General features: G+C 38.4%; 1 protein-coding gene across 4 annotated transcripts in view; it reads right to left on the reverse strand.

The window, feature by feature from the left end:
• The window catches only part of CTNNA3 (catenin alpha 3), a 499026-nt gene that overhangs the window by 81256 nt on the left and 389965 nt on the right, over positions 1 to 27805 (reverse strand). For all 4 annotated transcript variants that reach the window (XM_065638800.1, XM_065638799.1, XM_065638802.1 and 1 more), the window contains one exon: positions 11429 to 11580. In XM_065638800.1, the coding sequence (XP_065494872.1) occupies positions 11429 to 11580 (152 nt within the window). The remainder of the gene's footprint in view (positions 1 to 11428; positions 11581 to 27805) is intronic.

The raw sequence follows: 27805 nt of genomic DNA on the forward strand, positions 1-27805 counted from the left end.
TGCTTTCCGATCTGTGAGTTTCCTACAAACAGCAAGAGCAAATCAAGCAGTCGAGCCTTAGATGGTAGAAGCTGCAAGATGCAAGGCTTAAGGCTGTATTAATGGAATGCAACAGTAAAGCGGAAAGGGAAGCCTAAGTTTAGGCAGACACAATTTTAGTCTTCATCTCTGCTGGGGACTGGCTCTGTTTCAGTAAACCATTAGTCCACAAACCCCAACACTGGCAAATGAAGCCACAATTTGCGCTGGTGCTGCTCTGCTTGAAATCCGACTCAGTTCTACTTTTGCCTTCGCTTACTGAGGTGACACGCTTGTTTTATTTGTTGGCCACTGACCAGTCAGACTGAGCTTTGCACTTATGCAGGTCCAGGGCACTGGTGAGATCTCACATCACTTTAAGCATGTAACTGTGTGCTACAAATTTACCTCTGCTTGTCGGGGCTAGCTCTTCCTCAGTGAAACAGCAAACAATTATCCAGTTCTCTTCTTTATTTGCTGAATATTAAATAAGCCTCGTATTTGGGTTTTTTTACACATTTGGAATCCAGCTTCCACAAACTCACGAACATGGTCAGAGTGTATTTGACAGAACAACTTGTGGAGTCAGCGGAACTCGCAGACATAGCATAGCGTGCCATGTTCAGGTGGGATGCCAGCCTGGTTTCTCACTAAGGCAAAAGGGACCGAACTCTCATTCTGATAGCATATCAGGAACAAATAAAAATAATATAGAGTTGTCTGACATCTGCTTATCTGATTTCCCCAATGAAAAATGACACACCAATTATGAAGAAGGTAAGAGGCAGGCAGTGGTACGATTAATGCAACAAATAAAGGTAGAAGAACAATGGATGTCAGTTATCTAGTTGGCTCTGACACCAACTAGTGTTGTCAAGAATGTGGCCCTCACTGCAAGACTACACAGAGTCAGCCAGTTAATTCCAGGCCCCTAAAAGAATGATGATATTCCCCCACCTGCACTGGCTGTGATCCCAACAGAGCAAACGCGATGATGCTGCAGTGAGGGGACGTGCCATTACTGGAATGGGGCCACCAGCTGCTGTGGGTGCAAGAGAGCTAACTAAGGTGGTCATCTGTCAAACAGTCATTCTCAGGGACATGTAACCATACCCGTGTGCATCTCCAAGCTGCCACCACCTCACTCTAGATAGCTACCAGCTTTATTCTCAGTACTCCACATGGATATGCTTTGCGGTATCGTAACACGGAAGTTGTTACTATTTTTGCAGGTGAATTTAGCATTGTAACAAATTTCAGTATATTCCACAGGCTAATCAAATTGGCACATATAATCGTTTCTCATGCACCATTTCATGCTTGACCTTGTCTAGGAAAAAGGAAATATTGTATTTTCAGAGAGAATTCTGTCCAACTTGCTGAATAATTGTGTTTTCTTGTATTTTCTATAATTACTTTATGCAGGCTACTTCATGGAGAGCAGGGTAACAATGCCCTTTTAGTAGCAAACTAATTTTATGCCAGATACTGCTCAAATTTCCTAGTAACTAAAGTACTTGGTACAGTGAGCAGCAAGAAGGCCTCAAAAACTACTAGCTAAGTTATGCTGAAGAAATGGTGCTCTAAAGCTGCAATTTCAACACAACCCATGCACTAGATGCACAGTACTCCCCAGCTGCAACACACTTCACTGCAGTATCAATATACACTTACTTTGTTAACACTGAATATAACAAAGGGTCTCTTTTCTCTCTTTCTAAGAACCGGCAGCGGCTCCCAGAGGTTCTCAGGTAATTAGGCAGCAACTGGATTGTCAGCCTCAACAGAATCTTTTCAGGTAAGCAGTACTTAAAAATACCATCTTCCAGTTATGAAGCTGAGTAGCTCAGTGGAGGATTTTTTTTTTAATTCTCCAATGAATTTTCTTTCAAGGTCTCTGTTTTTTTCTGAGTTAGTTTCCTTGTTACTACTACTCCTCCTTACCTGGTGTGCCCATCTGCCTTCATCGACTCTGCATTCCAACTCTATGAGCACTTTCAAGAAAATAAGCTAGTGTGATTCAAGTTTGCAAGCCACCATTTAAACAAAAATAAAACAAACAAGACAGGAAGGTATCATTAACAGCAAAATCTAAACTCAAGTACACCTATGGAATACTAAGGAGTTATAAAAATGTAAACCAAAATAGCTACTCAGGGCTAAATAAATAATTTATCGCAAACGTTTTCACTGTCACATTGCTGCACCAGCAAGGACATGCATGACAACAGGACCAGATCCTCCACCGTTACACAACTGTAAAGCACAAAACGACACAGACCACAGCACTGCCACTCCATATTTGTGCCAGCAAAACTGAGACCACAATCTAGCACGCAGAGAATTACTATTACATTTTTGAAATCTGATTACATATTGAATACATTTGTAATGTACCTCACTGCTTTTCTGCATCATGCTAAAAAGAGTCCATCCTACCAGTTAAATGATTCCACAGCGAAAATAATGGCAATTGAGAATTTCAACTAGGCCACAGGCTGTACAGATGATTATGATTAGTAAAAAGGATCTATGGCCAGATTTACACTGAGCAATGAAGATCTGTGAGCCGGAACTGGCACTAGCACTGACAGGGCTGATTTCAGATTCAGAACCATAGCCTGAGCTATTAAGACTATTGAGAGACTGCAGCCTCCATTTCCAGGCTTGCATTTCTCATACTCCAGTGAACCATGTGGCAGGATGCATATTTTAATAGAGTATCTGTGATTTGTAATGCTTTTGCTGTGTCTCCCAGTTTTAGTTCCAGAAATTCAGTCCTTCCCTTTTAACAGAATAATATTCATTCAATTTCTCTGGGAATACAATTTATATTGGACAGGCAGCACCAAATGGCAAGGAAGGAACACACATCACACTTCCTTGCCAGAAGAAAAAAAAAAAAACCAAACCCTTGGCAAAGATTTTAGTGTTCCAGAAGAAATGCTGCTTTGTGCTTAAGTTTCTAATGAGTCACTAAACTAGAGCTACCAAATCTTTCGGGAAAGTTCTGTCTTCCTGAAAGAGAGGGGTAATTTCATGAACAATTAAAAACATAATCATATGTGACACAGTTGCAATATAATTTTATCCCTAAGCTGAGAAAAACTGAAATTTAAAGTACTATGTAAGTCAAAACTGTTCATGTCATCCATTTCTGTCCAAAGCATATTGGTGTCTCTGTCTGAATCAGTAATCCTAGCACTAAAAGACTTTGATGATAAGCCATGTAGCAATTTGCTGCTGAAAAGTTCTTAATTCACAGCCTTGCATGATGCCTAAGGCTGTACAGCTTGGGCAGAAGACCACGCAGATTTGCCAGGACGGATAGTTGCACATTTATACTGTAACGGATACAGTATGCAGCTGACCCTTTCACCACTGGTCCCTGTATCAGTGTTTCTCACATAATTCACTATTTTTGTCTATATATTACCCATAAAGTCTTTTTTTTTTTTTTAATTTCTTTTTTAAAAAACAACACCTTTCCCATTAGCTGACAATTTAGAAACTGGAAACCTAAGGGAGATTTAAGAAAATTACATTTTTTAACTGTAAAATGAATAAAAAAGAGAAGATGGGTCATAAAGTCACATGCTGAATGTAAACAAGCAGGCATCAACACAGCAAACAATGGTAAAAGTATTATAATCTAGTAGTTGCATGCAATGTAGCAAGAAGCTTGCTTTTATAAATAAGATTTAGCACATACTATTGCTTTGTGTGCCCCAACTGTTGTCTATTACTGTCTTAACACTAATATAAAAAAGAAAAAAAGAGACACAAAGTCAGACTTGGCTTCACCAAGGCCTGGATAACACTCTGCTTTCAACAGGAGGTTGGACCAGATGATCTCCTGAAGTCCCTTCCTTCTGTTCTGGTTCAAAAGAGACTGCAGTATTTTTTGGTTTAGAAAGAAGGCTCAGTTAACCACAATATTTTGGACAAAAAGAGCGATACTGAATAGTTTAAAAGAATTTCAAATCAAAAAAAAAGTAATAAATGTTAACGCACAGTAACTACGTGCTTTAATGTGGTGCTATCCAAGTGATGAGTTACTGACACTCCTTCTAAGCACTTACTGCCATTTACTCATATCTAGAGTCACCTGGATGGCACACGTGAGCTGCTGCTTCAGAGATGAAGGAAAATTTTCACCATCAGACCTGTATGCAACATCAAGTGCTTTCTCATATATTTACACGTGCAATTAGAGAGAAAGAGTCTACTTCTTCAACATATACATAAAACAGTATGAAAACTCTACATAATTCTTGCTCAGAAGAGGACAGCTGCTTTTGACACTCCTATACTACAGGACATATTTCTATATACAGAAATAACATAATACATGGATGTAAAAGGACAATTTTGGAATTGCACATGTGAGGATGAAGGGGGCACTTATTTTCCAACCCACTTTATTTTATAGGTAAAAAGAACACAGAATCTAAAATCAGAAATCTCCCTGTAAAAACTGAGCGAAGGGCTGGATCACAGGAGCAGGGGCAGCAGTCAGAAGGACATACAATGAACTGAAAAGTTAGAATTGTTAGTCTGGAAGTGCAGGAATGTAGAAGCACAAAAGCCAGAAAAGCCAGATAGTTTCTCTTTTGTTTGAAAAAAAAAAAAAAGAAAAAAAAGAAAAAAAAAAGACATCTATCATTCTTCAACTACCCTGCTGACTCTAATTCAATGGTTTAAGTATGAGGGACCTCAAATGTGGGAGAAGGGCCATCCCTCCTCAGGTGATATAATTATATATCTGTGCTTGGGCTTCCACTCCCATGTCTGAGATTAAAAGGGTTACTGTCCACTTTTTCCTCTTCTGTCTCCCTCACTCTACCTGAGATATGAACACACCATCGGTTTAAAAAAAAAAAATCAGGAAATTCATCTGTATTTCTATAGCAAAGTTTAGGGGTTTTTTTGCTGTTGTTTTTGAGTTTTTTGGTGGTGGTGGAAACACTTGCACTCGTAAGAACCGATACTTGCTATGGCAATTGTGACAACTCCAAACTCTAAAGATATTTATCAGGTTAACAATCTGTGCATATGTTCAAGAAAACAGGATGTAACTTCTGAGGAAAACGAGACAGTTGGGTTTATTTACAGATACATTGCTGAGCAGCTTTTTGCTCTGTAAAGCAACAAACCCAGCAACACTACTACACAGAGAACCAGAATAGTCATCTGATTTGTTGAAGATATTAAAGGCCTTAAACTAATGAAATTGGCAGAAAATCAGACCCTTGAGATTCTGTTATATGTTACAAAAACATGAAATACAAGCAAAACGGTATGTGTAGTTGTTTGCTAGAAAACAGAAATTGGCTTTATTTATTTGGGAACACAAACTGGCCTGGTATTAAATGGAGGTTAGCATTTTAAATAATGTCAGCATGCTAAATTGATATGTATGCAGACTGTGTCCTGAAACTTGCAGCACAGAGCATTTTGATAAGACATCTGCAAGGTAGAGTCATAATAATAACAATGACCAAGTTTAGGATGCTAATATAGATTTAAATATAAACAACTAAGTATTTCTACAATATGATATGACTTCCCAAGTATACTGTGGGGTAAATAGAACATAGACTGTTTTTCTGGAAAACATGCATGCAGATGAATTAAGATACCAATCTAACCTGTGTGGGATAGTGCTTTGAGTTAAGTTTTCCCCACAATGGTACCTCAAGGTTGCATGATCCTGACTTGACATGTTACAAAGCCAAGTAATATGGCAGGGATAAATAGCTGCTAGAAGCTCTTACTTGCAAGTACGCATATTTGATCACGGCATTAAACAGTTTTAACTCACCTCTTATTTGGTTTCTGCAGCACAAACATTCCCCAGTAATACCTGTTATGTGACTGGGGATAAAAACCTGAATAAGGAACAGGTGAACAACCATCCTTAACAGGCAGCAGGCATTTCTTCTAGGTTATTTTTTAAAGGACATTAGATATAATATCCTTTTTCAGTCACACTGCATGTAGATATATCAATCTTTGGATGACAGGACTGACAAAATAAGCAATGAAAGCATCCTTTGAAAAAGACGGGGCATGGAAACATCTGCTTGGTAACAACCAGTATAGAGCGTATTTTTTCCTAAATAACAAGGGAAGAAGATCCTCTGGTGGCTAAAAAAGATGACAACATAACAGGTCCTAACTGTGTTTATACCAGAAACCTAGTCCATAAGGGAACACAAGTGAAAATACACAAGAAAGTTCCTGCTTTCTGCCAGGGAAGCTGACAAGGAGCTGAGGGAAGGAAAGGTCAGCTCTGATCAAATTAAGTCAGAAATGGCAAGAAAATGAGAGATGCGAGTCCAGCTGGCTTGCTAACTGTCATTGCAGAAGTTCTTCCTCTCGTGCAACTGGTGAAGGATAGAAAAAATGAAGAAAAAGGTATTTAACAAACCTCCCAATATATATTTCAATTATAAGACTGTAGCAAATGTCTTTTTTCTCAAACGCTTCCCTGCTTTCCTTTGTTTTCTCTAGCTTTTAGAGGTCCAATTCATGTATGCTCCATCTGACTGGATCTAACTCCTTCCTACTACAGAAGTAAAAAGAGGTAGAAAATCCTGTATGTGTAGGGTAATTCTGACATTAATAAAAGCAAAGGTAAAATTCAAACTAGACACTTACTAACTGGCTCAGAGAGAAGCAGGATCATAGGAAGGTTTTCATGACTTGCTATCTTCCTTTCTGAGAAGTTCTTGTTCTGAAAATTCCTGTAACTCTGCTGGATACAAGAGAGCGAAGACTCTTACTGAGAGAAATCAAGTGTACTGAAGAGTTTATGAGCTCTGTTATGGATGAACTGTTACATTTCTTTAAAACAGAATGAAAAACTACCCAGAATTTGCAACCAACAAAAGAAGAAAAAGGGAACCTATCCCAAGGGTATTCTGTAGCAGCCAAAACATTTTAAAAAGGGTCATACTGTAGCTAAACTGAGTCTGATTTTGCAAAGGAAATTTAAAGCCAAAGTAAAAGACTAATAGATAAAGAAATGGGAAGATAAGGAATGGCATGGGGGTGTAGTGAGGATCTACCTGAAAGAAAAGTATCTAGTACAACAGAAAACCAAAATGGTCCCGGGGGACACCGGGGGTAGAGATCACGTACAGCATGGTGCAGAGAATGGCTCAACGGTAATAAACACACCATCTGCAAAAGAAACATTCAAAAAGCCTAACACTGTAAACATTGTAAAATCCAAGGGAACCTAGAGTCTCCGTGCCAGAATTCTGAAAGGAAGAGCACACGGAATACACATTCAGCAGAAAGGATTTTTAAGAAATGCATCAAAATGATGAACTGTACCAGCTAAGAACTACAATGTCAATATACATTTTGCAACTCTCATAAAATTAGGGAACGCAGGTTCCTCATTCACTGCTTCCACGAACGTAAGAGTAGCAAAAGCATGTTGAATAGAGTATTGCCAGCATTTTGCTCTCTTCTTCCTCTCTGGAAAACTCATAGCAACTTACTTGTTTATCCTCCAATAAAAACAAAGAATTCCATGAAACTCGGACTTGGTGAATTCTTTTCTACTGTTCTTGGTGTATTTCTGCCAGGATGACTTTATTACTGCTTCATCTATCACTGGTTATCAGTCATTCGAAGCCATTACCACTTTCTACAGTGTTTAATATCTCAATGGGATGTTATTAGCTATTACTTCAATCCAGCTGCTCATGTTGTCTAACAAACTACACTTTCATAAAGAAGCTCCCTTTTTCCAGCATCAGTCTCAATACTACACAATATTTAATATGTACTGTCTCAAAAACTGTCAACCTGTTTCTTTTTGACTTTTCCACGTATTTCACATGGCAGAATTCTTGTCTTTAATTCTACTATCTACCCTAATCTACTTCTGTAACAGCAATATTCTGATTAAAACACTATCTAGATAATGTCCAAATGTTCCTGTGCCAAATCAAGCTCCCAATGCCTCTACGATTTAACAAAAATCAGATGCTTCAAGAGTAAAAAAAGGAATGAGGAACGCGGACACTAATAAGCACATGCACCTATACACCCTGGATCAAATATCTGATGATTCCAAGTCAACAACTATCACTGATGAATTAATCCTTGCAAGTGAAACAATGAAAAGCATCCTAAGGGAACATGCTGCAGTTCCAGCAGCATTTCTATTACAGCTCATGAGTGCAGCACACCTTCCACTATTTAGTTGCTCTCAAGTGTTATTCACATTATCCCTACAGGACTGGAATTACTATTTTATGTATCTATGGCTAAGCTTGGACGCTGAAAAGCATATCTAATAATTTGCATTAACAACAGTATTTGGCAGCATTTTACAGTATTTTTAAAAACACTCTGTGTAATTACATGTTTGAAATTCTCCCCAAGGAACTGATCTGGAGAGTTTCTGCTCTTACTCTGATGTTGAAAAATTGTCCCCAGTGAATCGGTGTCCCTCTAATTTACATTTCTCTATTATATTTTGATCAACACTTTCTTTCCCTGATTCAGTCTGTAATCGGCGAAGCATTGTTCTCTGGCACTGTATCAGTAAGCCCCTGTAAGTTGTCCACAGAGTATCTTTATTTCCTCACCTTGGCTGCTGTGGTAACAGCATATGTCTGAATAACCATTATATTTACTAAAGCTTCTCACAGGCAGGTTGAAATGAAACTGGCATTGTCTGGAATGTATCTAATTTAGAATGCAAGTACATCCTTACTTCAAAAATAAACGGCAGGGTTTCCTCAGCACTCTCTCTGTGCTGGCAGTCAGTATCTCTAAAGGATGGTGCAGTAGCTGACTATCATTTCACCAAACCTCAAAAAAAACCCCTCTCATGCCAGTGTCTGAATAAAGGCATTCATTAAGTAGAAAGCTGCACACATGTCCTTTTTAATGACTTTTTTTCTTTTTCTTTTCTTCCCCCTCCCCCCGCCTTAAAATCTCCTGAGCTTTAGTCAGGACTCTGCAACTTCTGGGCTGTTAAATACATTCAAATACAGTTGAACACACTTCAAGACACACTGATCCCTAATGCAAACACATACATTGTTTAGGATAAAGTTCAGTACAGGTGGAAGAAAGCTCTAATCCCACTGGTCTTAACTTGGTCAGTTCAGAGGAGGCAGCTGAGTATCTGCTCTTTGCTACCCACAGATTCGGGTACAACCAACGAGGTAACTTCTGACACTTTCTTCTCTTGCTTTGTCAAACTGCACTTGCAAAGCTGAAGTGGAAGATAGCACTGACAGAAAACTTCATATTAATACTGTCCATTTAGGTGTGCAATGACTTAGGATTTTACAGATGCACTATGCACTTACACAGTGAACTTCCTATGCATTATGCATATGTACAGTCTCTTCGGATAGAAGTATTTTCCCCTCATGCTTGAGAAAGATGTACAGGGCATATAATATCCTTTTCTTTTTTGAGTGACTGTCAGCATACACATCACAGAGGACTGTAAGAGAATACACTGAGTTTCCTGCAGAACAATGCCCACTTTTCATAGAGACTCACTGAAGTTTTGTTCCACTCCTCAGCACATTTCCCCACAAATGAAAAACTTCATAACGGAATAATCACTCATAATCACCTGGAGTTCAAGTCCTGGAATACTGGACATATTGAAGACTCAAATCTTACTGAAGAAAAGACAGATGCAACTTTGTAATCTTAAAAAAACAAGAGTCCCTGAGTCACTAAGGGAAGGTGGTATGAACAATGCAGGCATTAAATGAAGTTTAACTGATCTAGAAAAAAACCAGATGTCCTAACCAAAACTCTCAGCCCATATTCACTGAAACTGGAACTGATCAGAAGATCTAACAGAGGATTTGCCTCAATCTGGTGTGTTTTGCCAGATAAATCCAACCCAGGTAAACTTCTCCTGCTATGGGCAAGACGTTGTATGTTTCGAGATCTCTCTTCAGTATATAAACAATTTCATAATTGACAACTGCAATATGGATGAGCCATTTTAAAGATTTTGCACATTTTCATTCCCACTGAAACTGTTTAACTTATACACTGCAATATTTTATGATTCACTAATATTTCCATATTAGAATCATAGAATAGTTTGGGTTTGAAGGGACCTTTTAAAGGTCATCTAGTCCAATCCCTGCCATGAGCAGGGACATCTTCACCAGCTCAAGTTGCTCAGAGCCCCATCCAGCCTGGCCTGGGATGTCTCCAGGGATGGGGCATCCACCACCTTTCTGGGCAACCTGGGCCAGGGTTTCACCACCCTCAGCGTAAAAAAATTCTTCCTTATATCTAATCTAGATCTACCATCTTACAATTTAAAACCATTACCCCTTGCCCTACTGCTACAGACCCTCTTAAAAAGTCCGGCCCCATATTTCTTATAGGCCCCTTTTAAATACTGAAAGGCTGCAATAAGGTCTCCCTGGAGCCTTCTCCAGGCTGAACACCCCAGCTCTCTCAGCCTGTCCTCCCAGCAGAGCTGTTCCAGCCTCGGATCATTTCTGTGGCTCCTCTGGCCCCTCTCCAGCAGGTCCATGTGTGTCCTGTGGGCTCCAGAGCTGGACGCAGCACTGCAGGGGGTCTCGCCAGAGCAGAGGGGCAGAATCACCTCCCTCCACCTGCTGCACATGCTAGCCTCTAGTATGTTTTTATACTTAAAAAAGATAAAACTGGTTTTTACTTTCTTCTCAACTGAAAAAAACAATGGAAAAGACTAACTTGCTTTTAAAAAGTGTATCTACATTTTTATTAATGTTTCATTTTATTTATAAACAAAATTGCTGAACATGCAGATACTGCAGTTCAGTTGTTGTTTTATATGAAATGGGATTTGCATCCTGAAGAAATTTAGAAGAAATTCTACATGTGACAAAATTCTGTTTCGAATTTTAAAAATAAGCTGAAGAATTTTCTTGAACTTCAGAAAAACATGACAATAAGTACATTGACTGTGATTGTCTAAGGTTGACAGAAATTGAGCTGTTAAGTCTTCTGATGTGAAGCTGACGAAACTTCAACAAGATATCAGGATCATCTGAAATACTCTCCATTCCTACATTCCACTAAATAAGGTTGAAGTGCTACAGCAGATTTGGGTTTGCAGCCGTAAATTGATAATGAAGAGAATGAAGATCTTTATCAATCAAACATAAATAAATATTTTAAAGAACAAACTACATTTTTTGGCAACATTCCGATCTAGTACTCTACGCAATTCTAGCCTTCTTAAGTTATAATCATGTGTCTTTCATCGTAATCCAAATTTCTCAGATCAGTTCAATCTAAATATGAGCTTAGGGGCATTGTTCACACAGACGGTTATAAATTCTCCTGAAAATCCTGTGACGTCCTCAACTATCTTAGAAGTGAAAATTAAATGAACAAATAAAAAACTTACCCGAATCATCATGACTGAGCATCTGATGTTGTGAATTGTATCATATACCTTCTTAGAAATGTCCACAAACTGGTTATCATCAAAGAGATGCACTGTCTTCTTGCTTATGCTCTCCAATGCAATATTTACTTGACTAATAAACTCCGGAATCACTATTTAAAAAAGAAAACACAAACAAAACTCGGTGAGCATAAAAAGGATAACACATGTAATTTTTCTTTCTGGCAAATTGCCTCACATTGATTAATTATGCATATTAAAGCATTATAGTAATAACATGGTTAGTTTTAAGTGGCAACACATTTGTAATTTTTAACACAGTGATAAAAATGCACTTGGTGGGCATGTAAGCTGTGGTTGTTTACACAGTACAACAAAGAAGAAGAAAGTTTTAAAAGGGGGTTCGAGAAAGCAGTTGTAAAAACTTGCCAGTGACTTCAACAGCAATTTTACCCAAAGAATCGGGATGAATCACCTGGCTCAAAGTTGGAACTACTATTCAGCAGACTCCTACTATTTCAGAATCTGCTTTCAGTCTGAACGAAGACAAAAAACCCAAAAGATTGATGCTTATTCTCCAAATAAAAAAGTTCCACAATTGTAACCTGGATTTACCAAGGCAGTTTACCTTGTTTGATTGAATCAAACAAGTTGTAAATTTTGACTCAGCTTGACATTAACCTGTGCTTTACCCAGAATGTCCAGGGGATTTTCTTCTGGTGCTCCGTGGCCTTACTTTCCATGCTGACCTGATACCACTATACCTCCTTTGATCTTCCACATCAATTCAAAGCAAAAGAAACCCAGGACACAGAACAGAGTGAAAAGAGAATGCAGCCAGAAAACCCATCATGCGCAGAAGGACCTCGAACAAGTACAGATCAAACTCATTTGCAACAACTCATTTCCTATCACAGGGAGACTGAAGACACAGAAGAAATGGAAAGCGAAGGGACAGAACTCAATTTCTGTAATATTCAGTAGAAACAACATATCTTGTGGAACAGAAGCTTTTTTCAGGTGATTGTGTTGGTTTCAAAGACAAGTATTAATATAATATGCTTTGCATCCCTTCCTCTACAATTACGTGCTGTATAACCTCATAAATTCATACCACATGAGAGCAACACTACCAATATCTTAAGTGTGAATCATTTCAGGGCAATTTTGAAGTATATAATATATTTTAATGTGGACAAGGCTTCAGCTGAAGTCAACACTTCTGAATTAGAAAACCTGCCAGCATATACTTCAGATATTAGAAAAGATGCCACAATAATGTGTTAACCCCTGATGTTACATGGAGAAACTCACATGACCTTTGGAGACATCTGAATTCACTCTTAATTACAGTAACTTCACTGTCTTTGAGCTCAGCTGCTTCCCTCTAGAGAGCAGAACAGTTACTTCATGTGTCAGTTCTCAGAAATAACAAACTTCAGTTAATTCAGCAGTAGTGGGAAAGTTCATTTTCTTCTGTAAAATACATCCCCACAAGTGTGAGACAAGTAGATGCCATTTAAGTTGAAAAATCGGATATTTAAAACCCTTTTCCTCCTCTTCAGATTATCACTTGAATTACACCTTGCCTTCTGAAAAGGTCAGTGGGAAGTACAGATTTCTTAAATTGTTTGGGAAAAAGACGAGGTACATTTTTCATTAGCAACGAAGTGGAATAATTAGGGAGAGCAAGTACCTATTTACGTAGTGCTTTTTGATTTTTTTTTTTTTAACCACAAACACATTTCAGAACTTTTTTTTTTTTTGGTTACATTAAACAGGTATCTTGAGCCCTATCTCAAGGGTATGTTTCAAGACGATGGGGCCAGAGTCTTTTCAGTAGTGCTCATCGACAGGATGAGGGGCAACAGGCACAGACTGAGGCACAGGAAGCTCTGTCTGAATATGAGGAGAAATTTCTTTACTTTGAGGTGCCAGAGCCCTGGAACAGGCTGCCCAGAGAGGCTGTGGAGTCTCCTTCTCTGGAGACATTCCAACCCGCCTGGACACATTCCTGTGTGATCTGCTCAAGGTGAACCTGCTTTAGCAGGTGGGTTGGACCAGACAATCCCCAGAGGTCCCTTCCAACTTCAAACATTCTGTGATTATGTAAACAATCACTTCATACATTTTACATAAAATTTGATGTCCAGCTCTTCACATCCATTGTAAAAATGCTGCGAAGGAGAATATAAGAAGTTTCCAGGAACTGAAGATTTCCATTGGTATAGTCAAAACCACCTTGTCTTTTCCAAAGCCTCCTACATCCCCACTTCACTGTACTTCATATACCTTCACTTGCAATATTGTAAAGCACAGACTCCCTGCTTACCACCTGCATTTTCAGTGGCTGCTGCCTGCAGGTCCCGTCTTCTACAGGACAGGCTATTGCTTCTCAGTGATCTACTCAGGCTTCATCCTGCACTCCGTCCTTAGTCAATACACTTAAGGCCTTTTTACAGCTTCTTCTGAGGCCAAACTCATTACCATAGAGCATTTGTCTGAAGGAACACATATTATGAAAAAGTTTTTTGCAAAAATATGTACCCTATACCTCGTATGCTACTGGTAGAGTAGTGTTAAACCACAGCCTGCACTTGATTACAGAAATATGATCTCAGTGGCCTCCCTTTCACAACACTTTTAAGATAGTTCCTTTTTGTCACTATCATTTTTACACACAGACAATTAAAATACAAGACTAAACTGTAATTCTAAAATATGTACATAACAATCTGCCAATGAAGTATAAAAATACCCTTGGGCTATTATCAGGTTATCAAATAGTTCTTATTTTTTTGCTAATTTACTCTGTATCGGATTGCATAATACCCTCAACTCCAAGACTCCTTTTCTGACTGCACGTGATTTGAGTTCCCAACCAAATGACTACTTAAAAACAGGTGCTGGTGGATATATGAGTCCTTATCCATGGATCGCTGGCATCAAAAATACTTTACTTCATACACCCTTAAATGATTCAGGCATTGCTCTGAAATACTGCATTAAGTGGACTAGAAATACACTAATAATGTGCATCTTTGCTGTATTCTGCTTTATTTTTCTAGGCATGAAAGTCCCCAAAATAGTCTACAGATTTCACGCCATCAAAACCATGTTCTGTGTTCTTCCTAAAATTAAGCGTATTTATTTTAAAACTCATCATGTCTTCTCTATTTCTCTTGTTTTTAATAAACAATACTACTTGTCTTTCTTTGTAGGCCATGTCTTCTCAGACCTCTAATAATTTTTGCTTGCTTTTGTCTTCTTCTACCAAAACCAACTAATGAATCCTTTTTGTAGTTTAACAGCTGTCCCAGCCCAGTTTTCAGAGGCTACTGCATCTCTGTGTCCCCACTGCATCAGCTAATACAGAAAAGTTAACTTCACTAATCACCTTATTCCAATTAGCAACTCTGTGCCTGTTATTTTTAATATTAATAACAAAATCAGCAGGACAACAGGTTTTCAACTTTGCAGACGGCCAGTGACAACAGGTGAAAACACGAGCCATTCTACTGGCACTTTTTAATGAACTTGTGTTAAGTGATTAACATCACTTCATCAGTGATCACAATAGCTTGATAATGAAAAACCAACAGTCTCCACAACTAAACCTCCACACGTATGCAACACTCACCTAAAGAATGCCTTAAAATGACTGTAACAGACATGACCTCCTAGAACTGATCAAAAATGTATTATTTTTTTCAATTCAAAATGTTTATCATTTTTAATGGGGGTGGGGGAAACAACAACAAACAACAACAAACAACCCTGTTTCATTTATTTGACAAAGGGAAAAAACCCCCCACAAACCAAACAAACCACACACACCAAGAAGCATCTGCATAAAAAGCAAAACACAGATTACTTATATTTCATCGTCCTCATTCTCAAGTACTGAAAAAAAGACTATCTGGTACTCTGCCATCTCTGCAGAACAGTCCCCACGTCCTGTCCCTTGTGCTTATACTGGAATCATAGAGGCAGGGTATGGTTCTCCCTTCCATTTCCTCTCAACTTTGAATGCCACAGCTCCTCCAGGATGTCAAGGGAGAGCAGATGTGATGGATTATTGAATGCACATATACACAATTTACCTCAAGAAAAAGAATTTGTCGTAAATAACCAAACTTCCACCTTCAGTGTTTATCTGTATGTATGAACACCGTGAGCAACTTATGTATGGTGTAAATAGACTGGAAAAAGGCTCCAGAGATCCCACTAGAATGAAGACTGAAAAACTCTCTTTCAAAGGCAGCTTTGAAATGGAGATGGAAACAGTGCCCAGATGAATGAATGAAGCTCTCTGTGGCAGACCTATGGACTCCAGCTACAGGTAGCCTCTGCAAGACTGCCACAGCTATTGCTTGAACTTAAGTTCAATCACCTCTCAACAAAGGAGAAGACTCTTTGTTGGGCAGCCAGCCATCCAGAGACATCTTCTGTGCTCAAATAAAAGAGCCACAGGACTGCTTGGAGGAGATATGAAAACATGAGTAGCCTTCCTAAAAAGTCTGTCTTAATATACAAAAATACAGAATGCCTAGAGTGAATAAAAAGCTGTCATTTGTTGATATTCAAGGTTAAAAAATTGACGCCAGGGCACCCACAAATCCTGCGAAACAGTCTTCAGGACATCACTGGGTATCTCCCCATTTCTGTACCTCAACCTGAAGGAACTTGGGTTGCCTACAAAACCAGGAGGGCTCTCAGAGTTAACCCAGTAATATGTGAATCCAAAGTTCTCAATTGAGAGAGAGAAAATGCCAGCCTCAGGCATGAGCAATCATTAGGGCAATATTTCTATGAAAAACTTTGGTGGTGCAGAGAAAACAAACCCCAGAATCCCAAGTGGTTCTGGGGCATTTTTAAACCAAAGAAACTTCCAGAGTTACTCTAGAATAACATTTCAAGTTTATGTTTAGCTGCCAAAGCTCTTAGAGGGAGCTGTAATCGTAAGCAATGTGAAAGGTAGTAAGGCTTTCACTGCTGGCAAGACCAAACCAGATGACTCTCGGCCTTCTAAAGATGAAGAGTAGATAGATGAAGGACTTCTTTATTTAATAATAAAATCAGATGGAGATTGAGTGGCTTGTAACATGAGAAGTCTGTGACGTAGGACAACTAAAGGAGTGTTAAAGGCTGTCTGCCCTCATGGCAGTCAAAACATGGTGAAGCCATGACAACAGGTTAATATATCATAGCTGGGGTTTTCCTAGGAATGGAAGTATAGCCATAGTACACCTTACGAGATCTAGTAAGTCCACTGCTGATATATAAGTATATGGATACATTTCTATCTTCTTGTTCTGCAAAGGCAGCAGAGTCTAGACTTCCAGAAGGATCTCAAATACATGTTTTATCTACAAGCAGGCTACGACTGTGTCAGGAGAAAAGGAGGCTCCGGGGAGACCTCCTCACTCTCTACGGCTACCTGAAAGGAGGCTCTAAGAAGGTGGGTGTCAGTCTCTTCTCCCATGTAGTAAGTGACAGGCCAAGGAGAAACAGCCTCAAGTTGTACCAGGGGACATTTAGATTGGATATTAGGAGAAGTTTCTTCACCGAAAGGCTTGTCAGGCATTGGAACAGGCTGCCCAGGGAAGTGGTTGAGTCACCATCCCTGGAGGTGTTTAAAATACGGGTAGACGTGGTGCTTTGAGATGAGACATAGCTAAGTGGTGGTCTTGGCAGTGTCAGGTTTACCATTGGACTCAATGATCTTAAGGGTTTTTTCAAACCCAAATGACTCTGTGATTCTATTATATTTTACCTTGAGAAAGAGGTATAAAATTGAAGACACAACAGGAGACATGGTCCACAGCAATCTCCAAGTCTCCTGCTTCATAAACAAGTTCAAAATTATTCTAGGCACCAAGAGCTCATGAGAACTCAAAGTCAGAATCAGTGATCTTGTATCTTATGTTACCAAGGAAGTTAGCCCTTGCAGATGTAGGTCATCTCCAGGTATGGCTAGAAAGAAAGCTGCTTGAATTGAGTTTCTCTTCTGAGTGTCAAGGACCTACAAGGTCCAACCAACTCGGGAAAACCTTTTCAGGTGGCAAGGTAAACAATTACCTCATTTCCAGTAAGTATTCACATTATGACTATTAAAACTGACTGACATTTGAAGGAGAAAAAAAATTCTGTTGACATTTTTGGTGGGGTTTATATCTCCTGAGCAGAATTACCCTCTGTGCTACGGCACAATTAAATTTGCACTGCAAGGCAGCGTATGTATTTTAGTACAACACAGGTAACACAAAAAGGACTTGACCCATACAAATACAAGAGGACAGAACACTGCACTCACACAACGCACACATACAAAATGAATCAGAACCCAAAGACTCAGAGGAATTAGTGTCATTTGCTTTCTCCTATTAATAATCATGCATGGAAATTATTTTTAAAATGTCACTGTCACATTCACCTCCAAAAATAGAGTGTTTATGTACTCTGTCCACTACTGTTGAAATATTAAAGAATATTTAAATGCACGTCTTCTGTGTTATGCTTAATTGTACATAGAAAAACACCTCTTTAGAGTGGAAGCCATTATTCACACATGAAGGCGCCACGCTGAAACAGTATGAAAGTATGGTGTGTAAGTCAAATAACAGTTGTGAAACAAAAATAAAAGCACAAAAAATATGAAAAAGCTTTTTTGGGAAAAAAAATGTTGACAAAAAACCCCCACCAAATATTAACTCTTCAGAACCACAATCCCGCATTTGTTTTTAAACTATTGTACCAAGTTCTTCACTTTGTTATTTACTGTCTAAATCCCCTTCAGTTGAACAATTTGTATTTCTATCCAAAATGTTCTATAAACTAAAACAAGTTTCTCCCAAGAGTGTTTAATTTTACTCAACTGCTGGACCACAATAGGATATTTTTCCATAGCGCATGCAATAAATTCACTGATCACTGACTCTGATCCCATTTTTAAAACATGCCCTCCATATTATAGTTCCTAAATACCACACCTAATGATATGAAATACATTCGTTTTATATGAAAGTAGTTATCGCAGAGCCCATTACCTACTATCCTCCTAACATTTAATCAACCCCTTTCACAGCACAGGTATTTTTATAATTATGAGGAAAACTCAAGGCATTTTGAACACAATGGAAGACAGAACTTTTTAAAAAATGTTATATCTTTTTTAAAATACTCCAAAAAAACTGAACTCAGTTTTTCACTACTCCATCTTACAAAGCACCTACTGAACTTTGAGAACCTGATCTAAAATGTACCTGTACCATTGGGGTTCTTGCTTTGAACTCAGTAAGCGAGTCTGGGAATCACACTGGGATGGAATAGGGGCCTTTGATTAGACCTCCGATGTTGCAATATATTAACTTACACAGTTTCCTAAACACACAAACTATATCGTCCATCATATCTGAAATTCCCCTCCTTTTCTAAGAGTAGAAATTTACCATTTCCATTTCAGAGAAATATACCACTGATGCTTTTAAATTCTGTAGGTTAAAATTATCAGCTGTTGATTAGGAAAAACAAATCTATCCCTGTAACAGACAGTTATTAGCTGACAACTTTTTAACAGTCTCCTAACTGCCCTATTCAAAGGAAGAAGCTTATACAATCCTTAAAAAGAATAGAGTTGCTATTTACATTTAAGTCCTGACACCAGGCAAGCAGCAAGGTACAGGCATACCTTCCATCCCTCAGGTCAACACTCCGAAAAACTACCAATGGAAAAGGGAAAAAAAAAAAAAAAAAGAAAGAAAAGAAGAAACCACACAAAACAGTTATCTTTCAGCAGGAAAAAAATAATTTTTTTCTTGTCATGTGAGGTAATTCACTTTCTTCTGTGTATGCCTTTTGATTTTTCCTCTATGCTCGACAGCATAGCTTGATTTTAATTTTTATTGTGTTCATCTAATTTTGTTTAGCACTAAGAAAGCCACATAGTAAAAGGAATAAATGCTTGAACTCTGACCTCCTGAGGATGCTTTTTGATACCATATCCTGGCATCGTACACTACCTTAGACTGAACTAATCTAGAATTTATTAATGGGAATGAAAGATTTGCTTTACGGATGTCCTTCATCTTTCAGTAAGAAGTTGAGATGAGTCCTCCCTGTGGCAACATAAGCAGAGAGTTGTGGCAAGTGGTGTGTATCTCAAGTATTTTATTATCCCCCATAATCTGATCACCTAGCATGAAAGTCAGTGTGATAGGTATAGACAGCTTGCTTTCAGAGGATTTAAACAGTTTTCTAGTTGCAGGAATTCAGCTGAAGTGAGGCATAAGCAAAGTATGATTGAAAAGATTAAAAACACAGCTACCACTTGAATGCCGGGTAATATTAGAGGAGTAAATAAGAAATCTAGTTAATAACTGCGCAGTCTTTATTCAGTACTTCTATATTTCATTTCAGTCTTTGAGACCAAAGAATAGTTTGCACTTCCTGGAGTGGCACCTAAGAATTTCAGGTCGCAAGAACACTGTATATTCCAGTAAACCAATTTTACTGCTAGGTTTTATGTATATTCTTAATGTCATCTCATTCCAAAGTAGTATACAAAGAACTAATAAAATAAATAATCAAATAAAAACCATCTAAGCTAAGGCAACTGTGCTGGCCAAAGCACACCATCTGAAATACAAGGGTTTATTCCAGCAGACGCCTGAGTTATACCACCCAAGGCGTGCTGTTTAGAATGGAATAAACTGTGTAATGACAGAAACATCTTCATTAGATGTGTTCAAAACCACAGATAATAGCAGAATTACTGAAAAGATGATTCTGCAGTCACTGCGAAAGGTTGAACTGAGTAATATGAACAGTCTTTTGAAACTCTGAACATTTACGATTGTTAGAAATCCATATAATACAACATACTAATTTTGATTTTGCTGTGGTACAGACACTTCAAGCCCGTATTTTTGTGATGCAATGTTAAATTGGTGACACTGAATTATAACACTGTATCAGATGACATACATACACATACATACATATATATGAAAGGAGTCGAACAGCTTTGTGACTGTGGGCATTTGATCTATCTGTTCTACTTCTTCAAATATAACCAGTCATGTTTATTGACCTTTTTCGGTAACAAGCTTACAGGTTACACACAGGAAAAGGGATTAACATTTCTGGAACTTCTAACACATGCAACAGTCAGCTCATGTTCCTCTGCCAGTCTCAATCCCACGCAAATATATGAAGAAAAAATCTCTAAATCACTCACTGTGGCCCACACCCACCCCACCTTACTATTTAGAGCATAAAGAACGATAAATTTTCTTTGTGGGATTTAGTATTTCGTGCTCAAGTTTTTGCATACCAGAAGTGTAATACAACATGAAGTAGACAAGGCAGAGACCTGTTGTATGTAAAAAGAAATCGCATACTAAAAGCCACATCTAATTAGTATTTGCTTCTCTTTAACCCAGACACACACATACTAGAATAGTGAAACTAGAAACAGTATATAAGCATTTTGCAACACTGTATGCACTTGCAAGGTTGTAAGACTACTGACATTACTAATAAGTACTTAGTAACACAGCTAGGCACATATAAAAATATATATCTAAATGTTTATTTACATATAAGTGTACAGAATAAATAGTAATTTATAATATATGCTTACATATATATTTACATGTAAGCTATGCTGAACGTATGACAGTAGTTTTCTAGTATTACACTGTGACAGCTACTAAGGATAAGATTTTTAAGACTTAACTGTCCTGAATATGAGAAATGATTGATGATGCATGAGACATAATTATTGGCAATGTGCATTATTAACGAACCCAGCAAATTGCCACTTTTAAGTTTGAAAAGGCCCTTATTTATCCATCTTCTAAACACATCCATGACAGCGATTCAACTTCCTACGCAGAGAACATACAGTTATTTTCAGTTTTCCATCAAGACAATTTAGATATATACAAAGTCTCTGTCACTCTGTGAGACAGCAGACTGGACAGGTACGGATATGGGAACAGGTCACTGCTTGTGACTTTGGAATCTCTGAGCCTCTGGACCTTTCCCTCCTCAAGCGCTCTCTCCACAGCCCCTGCACAGCCCGGCAAACGCACATAAGGCTGCGGCTGGGAATAAAGGCAGTGCCTGCAATTAAACGTCATGGGTCAAGACTTCAGTGGTGACTTAAAGGGATCTTTTTCCCCTCACTTCACAAATATCCAGAAAAAAACCAGCAAGGTGGTTTTGGGTTTGAGAGCGTTGATAGAATTCCCTGTATGAGGTATCAGAGGCAGGTCACAGCATTCGAAAGAGAAGAAAGATACTTTGAGATGATATAAATAATCTACCTTTTTACAAGCTCTCTACCTACTGCATTTTGCTGCCATGCTCAAGGACAGACAGACCACGAGACCTCAGATGAGGAAGACATTTCCCCCTAGGTCATACTGGCAAAGAATTTCAGAAATTTTTTTTTTTTTGCACTTCTTAACAGACAGTGTAGACCATGTGGGCCTGTCTTATCAGCTCCCTGCTACTGCAGGGCCCTTACATGCTGTGAAACATCTGCTCCTCCTGAACTCAGTCTGCAGTACAGAACAGCATGACCTTTTCTTCACTCTAACTGAAACCACTGGGTTTCATTTAGAGGCATCCGCACTAAATAGCATGTGATACACGTAAGCTATGACTAGTAAACACCCCAAGTCTGTGTATATATAAAAAAGCATCATTAATCTTCATAAGTGAATTTCATGGGGCACACAGAGGCTTCAGGTTAACTTCAGTCCAACTGTGGACTACCATCAAACCTCCACCTGCATGTCCTCATTTCAAAACTAGGGATCGCACAGCAGCATGATGACAAAGTTCGGTGAACTGAAGCAGCTGAAGACCTTGGTTTTCGGTTGCCAAGCTCGTTTTTTGCTGGTTCAGTATTCAACTTGCTACCAGGCCAGAGAGTAGACATGCTGGTACTGGCACAAGGATGGTGGTAGGAGAAGGCAGACGGGGCAGGCACGCACCACTGCTGGCAGTAAAACCTGCATTTAGAGCTGTTTACAGTGACTGTGAATTGCGGTCCCCATTCCTATTACTAGAATTTGTTACCACAGATTTCTAATGAAGTTCTTCTTCACTGGACTTTTTTATATCCAAGGCCAAAGCTCTGCCAGCAAAAGCCGGGAGCTGACTAACACATCAGGCACTGAACAAAATACACCCGAATTGCGTTGTTCAAATGTACCAAATAGGACGCAGGGAATGCCACACCAACCATCAAGGGGAAAATGAGGTCTTCCTACGGGGGAGTTCCTGTATCATACATAAGAAAGACTATCTGAACAGGGAACAGGTTTTTAGTGATCTAGGTGGGGAAGAGAAATCCCGACAGTTTAACAATGATGATAATTATCATCATCATCTGTGAAACTTAGTTGTTTCTAGTGAATAAGCATTACCCTATACACTGCTTAAGCTAGAGGATGGTGTTAATTAGCAAAAAACCTAAACAAGTCAGACTTCTATGAGTATTATTACATGCTGTTCTCTGCTAATCTTGTTTAGTACAATAATTCCTGTGAACAGTGAAGTAATAAGAATATGCTTAACAAAGTTTATAAATGGGTATTTTGGGGTGAGACTATTTTAGTCTTTAAAAAGACTGATCTTTGAACGGGTCATTTAGAACATCTTTAAAGTCATTTAAGAGCACTCAAAAAGAATTACCACTTTTGAACCGAAATAATCTTATTAAGGCTGATCTGGAGAGAAGTATTGAAAAGAAGACCAAATTCACTACATGCCGTAAATTCGTCATTGTCTTAGGGTCTACCTATTTGGGAAACAGACACCGTGGAACATGGAATATATTCTTACTCTGTGTGCAATACAACCCCAATTTTGGCTATGGTTTTATACATTAACATTGCCATGACACGTGGGTTTCCTCACAACCTCACTTAGGAATGCTGAGATTACCTGCAGACTGACAGTCTGCTTATCCACATTTACTGTTACATCCCAAAAATTACTGGTTACCATTACTCTGTGTCTGTAAACATGATGATTAAAAAAAAAAAAAAAAAAAAGGAAAAAATATTGCTAAATTATTTTTTTGCCTTTTTTCTGATAAGATTACTATTTTTGAGTCTTAAAAGGCTGGCTTCATTTATTTTCTGAAGTATTATCATAATACTTTCTCTCTACCATTTTAAACTCCATCTCTGTAACTTCCTATTCCACTGCATTAATGCTGTATGTACACACATATACTCTCTCATATCTACTGAGGACCGAAAAAAAAAATAGATTACAACCTGCTTGTTGTAATTGCTTGTCTTATTGCTTGCAACTGGAAGAAAGAAAAATGAAACCTGTGGAAAGATTATTAGCAGTCCACAAGAATGGAGGATAATCTGGAGGGGTGTTAAGAACTCTTTAACCTGTTTCTAGCACTTGATTCCCTTAATATCAGTGTGGTGGCAGGCTACTCTCACTGATTTTTAAGTAATTTTGTCAGGATAGACAAAGTACTCTCTGATTTTTAATACGTAGTATCTGATTTCATTTCCAATTAAAAACTGTTATAGTGGGCAGGATGTGGCAAGTTACTGCTTTCATTTGGAGGATAAGGAAGATGCTTAGTTTAAGCACATAAAAGTACTGAGGAAAGCTAGTTAGAACAATCGGATCAATGAACAAACACTAAATATCTGTCACTAAATATCTCTAAGTATCTCTGAACTCTCCTTAGTGAAATGCCACAGAAAACTAACTGGATTTTTAAGTGCAAAGTTATATCCTCATACCGTATCTTCCCTAAAACACAGCTTATGCTGCATGAACATACTGACTTATCTGGCAAAATGCAGACACATTTTATTGACATTATTATTGATTTTATTAATTGATAATTGTTTTTTTACAAACTGCTTTGAAAAATACAGAGACAGTAAGCAGGGAAGACCAAGTAAGATGGGTCTTCACATAATGCAGATATCAGAAATTATGTCTGTGAGAAAGTGTTACATTCACTGAAGTAAATGGATATATGGCAATTCACTCTGGGAAAGGGACTTTGTAAAAAACAAAATTGCTGTAAGATCATTTCTGAATGACAGATGCATGAATTACACTTTTGATTTTATAAAGCAAAGTAGTTTTCCTTGTAGATACGAGCATGTTTGCCTACGAAGTGTTTCTGTATGCTCTTATTAAAACTGTACCGAACCGTACAGATCACTTTGTGCTAAAAGGCTCTGCCTTTTCGCGAAACTAGAGTTCAATTAGCTAAAGGAAACCACTATTCTTGAAAATTTGATCGCTAACATTATATCTAAAAACGAAAAAAAAAAGTACAAAGAAGTAAGAGAAGCGCATCCTGGCATTTTAACACTGTCTCTTGAAGGGGCGGTGTGGGGAAAGCACGTGCACACAAAGCCTCACTGAAGATGCACTGGTAACATCTGGACAGACCGAACACTAAAATGCCTGAAAGCCTTAGCCTGTGACAAGTGGGTGTCTCTCATCTGCTGCAGTGCTCTGAAAATGCTAGAATAAGGGGAATGGCTGATACATGAAACTGGAGAGGGGGAGGAAAAAAGCCACAGGGCAAGGGGAAAAGGCTTGCCATGAATTAAAAGCTGAAAGTGATAGGAAAGAAATTTAGAGTGAAAGGCATCTCCTCTGAGCCGTGAGAAGTTAAGCATATGGTGCATCAACAGATCAGCAGGGGTGATGACTATTATTCATAGACTGTTCCATATTCACATACCTGTAAGAGTTATCTAGGCATGAGAAGTAGTTGCTATCCTTCATCTCCTTAATGCCTTCAGCACAGATCAATGGACAAAAATACATCCCTCTGCTAACAGATACAGTAAGAGTCATTGAGTTTAAAAATAACACTGTAGCTAATGTGAACATTTTTAAAGAGACAAAGGTAGCAAAGGAACAAAGCTGGGCTCCTTCCACTCATACTGAGAAATTAAATGTCTTCAAGACTGCAATAGTCTCCAGACAGACACTTGAGGAAAACCAGGCAGCGCAATTCAGGACAGGTTTTAGTCCAGTTAAGGTTAATCAAGTTTAGGTAACACAGAGTAACAAATACAGCTGCCTCTCAAATGGGAAAAAGGAAAATGGCACAGTCCCTCACAATGGACTCAACAACAAGTTTAAATTCTATTCCAAACAAGCAAGCAATATTGACTGATACAATGTTATCTCATCTTCATCCTACTGTACTCTCCTCAGGATGCAACAATAGACACTTTTCAAACTCAACTTTTGTAGCAGGGCAAGGGACACCTAGATTTACAAAAAAAGTCACCAAAGAAAGAAATAAGAACAAACAAAATAGGAAGAAATGATCTAATCCTGCCTCACTACTCCAAGAGGAACCCTCTGTTTCTAAAATGAATATGATGGTAGTTAAGTTTGTAATACACATAGACTGGCATGCATGTTTTCAGTAAAACACTAGGCCTAAATTCTACAGTATTATGACCAGTGGTCCACACCATTACCTGTCACATCTTATTTCAGTTTGACTTGCAATGTCAAACTGCCAATGCAATCCTTCACTACTATATGCTTTCTACAGAGAAAAAGGCAGAAAATCCATTTAACAAGTCTAGGCCATAAATCTGCAACGGAATCATTTGTACCCTAATGTACGCTTGTTTCTATGATCCTTCTTAATATTTCTCATAATCTAGTCCATTTTTTTACAGTTTTTACAATAGTTTTGGGGGATATTTTGTTCTTGTACCTAAAGGACAAAAATGAAACATACTTTTCTTTTTCCTTTGCACGCCACACTACACATCATACAATTCAATAAAAACAAAATACAGGAACATAAAAGCTCTTTTAAAAAAAAAGAAGCTTACTTTTCTTTGGATGATGATTCATTTTGAGACACCACACAGAATGTCTCTTTTGCAATGGCAAATACAGTAACATGTCGGTTTTATAAATAATGTTTCAGAGTGGAGACTGTGTTTTACCAAACACGGAAAGAAAGAATTTGTCGACGCGGAAGCATTAAGCAGTGCACATATACTGCCTTGAGTATCAAACATAATGGGCTCTTGAGCCAAAGATACACCTCTAACAGAAGACCAGACTACTTCCAACACTCTCAGTTACTGAAAAAAGGGCCAGACCAGGCAGAACACGTGAGCAATAACCACAGTCCTTCTGCCCATCTCTTGCTAGAAGGATAAAATTTAGAAAGACACATGGGCAGGTGTGTGTGAACGGGAAGGAGAACCCTGCAGACACCTCTGCTCAACACTGCCAGAAACCAGAAAAGAAGACTGCTACATCTGTTGCCTTTGGCAGTAAAAATACATCCCTATAAAATCAGCTGCTGGTTTGACTATACAAAATTTCTTTCCTAGCTGCAGCTTAGATGATTTCGTACCTATTAGATAAACTTAAAGAATCAAAACAAATCTGAATGTTCTCACTGTTGCAGTCGGCCACAAGGCATAGCTAGTTGAAGTGGTATTAGATTAAGAAATCATTCTCTAGGGACAGAAAGAATTGGTTTCCAAGTGCTGAGAAGGGGTTTCCCATGAAAATGGGAATGCTCACAAGCAAAAGGAGGATTGAATCTGCAGGTATGGAGAAAGAATTGCAGCAACAACATTCTTCAAATTTCTCCCTCTACTTACCACCCTAACTGGAGAAAACAAATGGTGCACCAGAAATGAAGACTAATGGTTATGGCTACAGTGTTCTGAAAAGGAGCCTTCAGAGAAGTCACAAGAGATGCTCTTTCTCCTCTTTGCATCTTGTCTGCCTGCAGACAACCTGTGGGGTATTAAATGACTACACCTAAGTTTTGGGGCTAGAACATGCTCCACCTGTACTAGAGAACATGCTTCTGAGAATGTGGGGTCCGACAGTGCTTAAGTTGTATCTTGAGAAATGGCTTTTGCACTGTATCATCAAAAAGCATCATACAGTGCACATGCAAACACTGTTCATACAGCTGAGGAACTTCGGTCTCATTAAAAGCTCCAAATTACATGCAAAGTTCGATTTGCAAAGCTTGTATTTTGCTTTTAGAAAGGCTTCCAGATGTGAATCATCTTGAAGAAACAGTTTCATTCACATACCTCAAGAAATCTGGGAATATACTACAGATCGTCCGCTCATGAAGTACTTATTCCTGCTGCAGTACTATGTACCTAGAATTAATTTATTTACCTACTATTCCTAATACTAAGGCACAACAACATTAGTCCATAATATTTTAAGCATGATACTGAAAGTTTAGATACAATTCAACTCTCTTGCCTAATTAATTGGTTATCTTAACACAAACCTCATCCAAAATAGATCACTCATTAGAAGACAACCAACAAGAAAAACAAAAGAAAC

The sequence above is a fragment of the Caloenas nicobarica genome, chromosome 7, assembly GCF_036013445.1.
Source record: "Caloenas nicobarica isolate bCalNic1 chromosome 7, bCalNic1.hap1, whole genome shotgun sequence".
Classification (NCBI taxonomy): domain Eukaryota; kingdom Metazoa; phylum Chordata; class Aves; order Columbiformes; family Columbidae; genus Caloenas; species Caloenas nicobarica.